At 36.7% G+C, this 2,737-nt stretch overlaps 1 protein-coding gene across 1 annotated transcript; it reads left to right on the forward strand.

The window, feature by feature from the left end:
* Positions 1 to 382: 382 nt before the first annotated feature.
* Positions 383 to 962, forward strand: LOC109245055 (uncharacterized mitochondrial protein AtMg00810-like). The gene is made up of 2 exons (XM_019412240.1): positions 383 to 576; positions 644 to 962. The coding sequence occupies exons 1-2, from the start codon at positions 383 to 385 to the stop codon at positions 960 to 962; spliced, it is 513 nt and encodes a 170-aa protein (XP_019267785.1).
* The last annotated feature ends 1,775 nt before the right edge of the window (positions 963 to 2,737 follow it).

Below are 2,737 nucleotides of genomic sequence, written 5' to 3' on the forward strand. Positions count from 1 at the left end.
GCTTTGCCACTCACAAAGTATTCAGATTGTTTCAAATGGATGTAAAAAATGTGTTTCTAAATGGCTACATCTCTGAAGAAGTATATATGAAGCAACCTCCTAGATTTGTAAATGTCACTCTACTAGATCATGTATACAAGCTGACTAAAGCTCTGTACGGACTCAAGCAGCTTCTCGTGCATGGTATGAAAGGTTAAGCTTTTTCCTTCTAAATCAAGGTTTCAAACAAGGTAATATAGATATAACTCTGTTCATTAAGCATTCAAGTTCAGGTAATCTTATTACTCAAATTTATGTTGATGATATTATTTTTGGTAGTCCTAAATATGTTCTATGTGAAGAATTTGATGTTTCTATGAAATGATAGTTTGAAATGAGTATGATGGGAGAATTAACTTTCTTTCTTGGACTGCAAATCAAACAGTCTCCTAAAGGGATCTTCATTAGCCAAACCAAGTACACCAAGGAACTTATAAAGAAGTTCGGCATGGAGAATGCTAAGTCTATTGGAACTCCAATGAGTGCAACAACGATGCTTGTTGAAGACATCAATGGAAAAAGTGTTGATGAAACTATGTATGTATAGAGGAATGATTGGATCCTTATTATACCTCACTACTAGTCGACCAGATATTATGTTCAGTGTTTGCAAGTGTGCAAGATTTCAGTCGGCTCCTAAGGAATACCATCTTACTACTGTTAAACGCATTATAATATATCTCATTGGAACCTCGGAACTAGGATTATGGTATGCTCATTCTAACAATTTTGCTTTAAGAGGATTTTTAGATGCAGATTTTGCAGGTGATAAGATCTACAGGAAAAGTACCAGTGGCACATGTCAACTTTTCGGAAATGCACTAGTTTCTCGGCAGAGCAAGAAACAAAATTGTGTTGCCTTATCAACAACTAGAGCAGAATATTTAGCTGTTGAAAGCTGTTGTACCCAAGTTCTGTGGTAATGCATCAACTTCTCGACTACGATCTATCTCTTACCTCTACTCTTATATTTTGTGATAATACTAGTGCCATATATTTGTCAAAAATTTTTGTGCATCATTCTAAAGCAAAGCATATAGAAATCAAGCATCATTTATCCGTGATCATGTTGCTAAAGGTGATATTGTATTCGAGTTCATTAGCACTGAATCTCAACTTGGTGATATAGATTTTGTTTACTACGGAAAAAGATTGGCATTGTGCCAAATTTGTAAAACAAATCTTTTGTATCTTTCTAAAATATTTTATTTCCTTTATTATTATGAGTGTTTAACTTTAATTTGCTGTAAGTATCATTATTACTTTTCCATCTATACCGCCGAAACATCTTTTCAGAAAGGTCAATTCCATTCTGAATCCGCCCTTTCCATTAACCAAGACGACTCTTCAATCTTTCCAACGCCCTGTTAAAAACCCTTTCTTCTTCTTTTGACTCCTCATTCTCATATAGCAATTTTTCTCACCATGGAAAAAAGAAATCTTTCCTCTTCCACTCTAACTAGACGAAGCAGAAGGTTTCAAAAAACCCTCAACCCTGAAGAAACTATGGACCTGGAGTCATCCATCGACTCAAATTTTCTCAAAACTGACAATGAGAGTAGTGAATCTTCAGAAAATCTTCCCATTAGCCATAAAAAGGCAGGAAAAGGCCCATGGAGCAAACCCCCAAAAAGCCTGCATGCAAGAAAGGAGAGGTGGAAAGCACGGAATTCGGACCAGAGGACAAATTGATCTTCTATGGACCTAGTGAAAAAGTAAGGTTTGAGTCTTATAAGTCAAAATCTATGACTTATGGACGCTCTTTAAGTCTTTCTCTTATGAAAAATCTGCACTGTGATGTGATTGCCATATTTGATTTTCAACATCTTTCTTCTTTGTTTGATACTATTGGGAACTCTGTTTATGAAGAGCCTGTGAGAATGTTCTATGCAAATTTGTTTGTGAATGATAAAGACGATTTGGAATCCATGGTTTTAGGCACTCGAATTGTTCTGGACTCTTATCAATTTGAATTTTTTTTTCTACTAAGTTTAGTGAGTTTGATGTCTTTGTACAAAATTCTTGGCCAAAAGATTTTGAAGTCTCTTTTGAAGAAGCAAAAGCCTTTCTGTATGATAATCATCCTGATATTGGTCCCAAGAATATGAAGTTTAAACACTGTGTTTTGGCCCACATGATTGCCACTACTTTACTTCCCATAACTGGGTCCCTTAGCACTTTATCCACTAGAGATGTTTTTGTCCTTTATTGTCTTGTTAATAATAAAAGACTGGACTGTTTTGTATGGATTCGCCAATACATGCTTGAGAGTATCAGGGACATACCTTCTTGTGCTACTTGTTTACATATGGTCTCCTTGTCTCACACATTCTTGAAGTTTTAAAGGTAGACTTGGCACCTTTCTCACCCAAGCATATTACCAGCACTTACGATAAGACAACTTTTTCAATGATGGGTTACACTTTGGGTGATGATGGATGGGTTAAGCGCGCCAAAGTTGAAAGCGTTCCAATGCCAGTTGAAGCTCATACTGCACAACAAGAATCTCAGTCGACTGCCTCTCAAAATCTTCAGCAGATTCAATAATATCTAGATAGGGTAAAACTACTGCTCGTCGAGATGAAGGAACTGGTGGACAAGATCAGGGAAGTCAATAAAGAGACAGGTACAGATGTGGCCAAGATTAGGATGGATATGGGAGCCAGACGGCGACAAGGAACCAGGGCATTCAACTCTA

This window comes from Nicotiana attenuata, unplaced genomic scaffold, assembly GCF_001879085.1.
Source record: "Nicotiana attenuata strain UT unplaced genomic scaffold, NIATTr2, whole genome shotgun sequence".
Lineage (NCBI taxonomy): Eukaryota > Viridiplantae > Streptophyta > Magnoliopsida > Solanales > Solanaceae > Nicotiana > Nicotiana attenuata.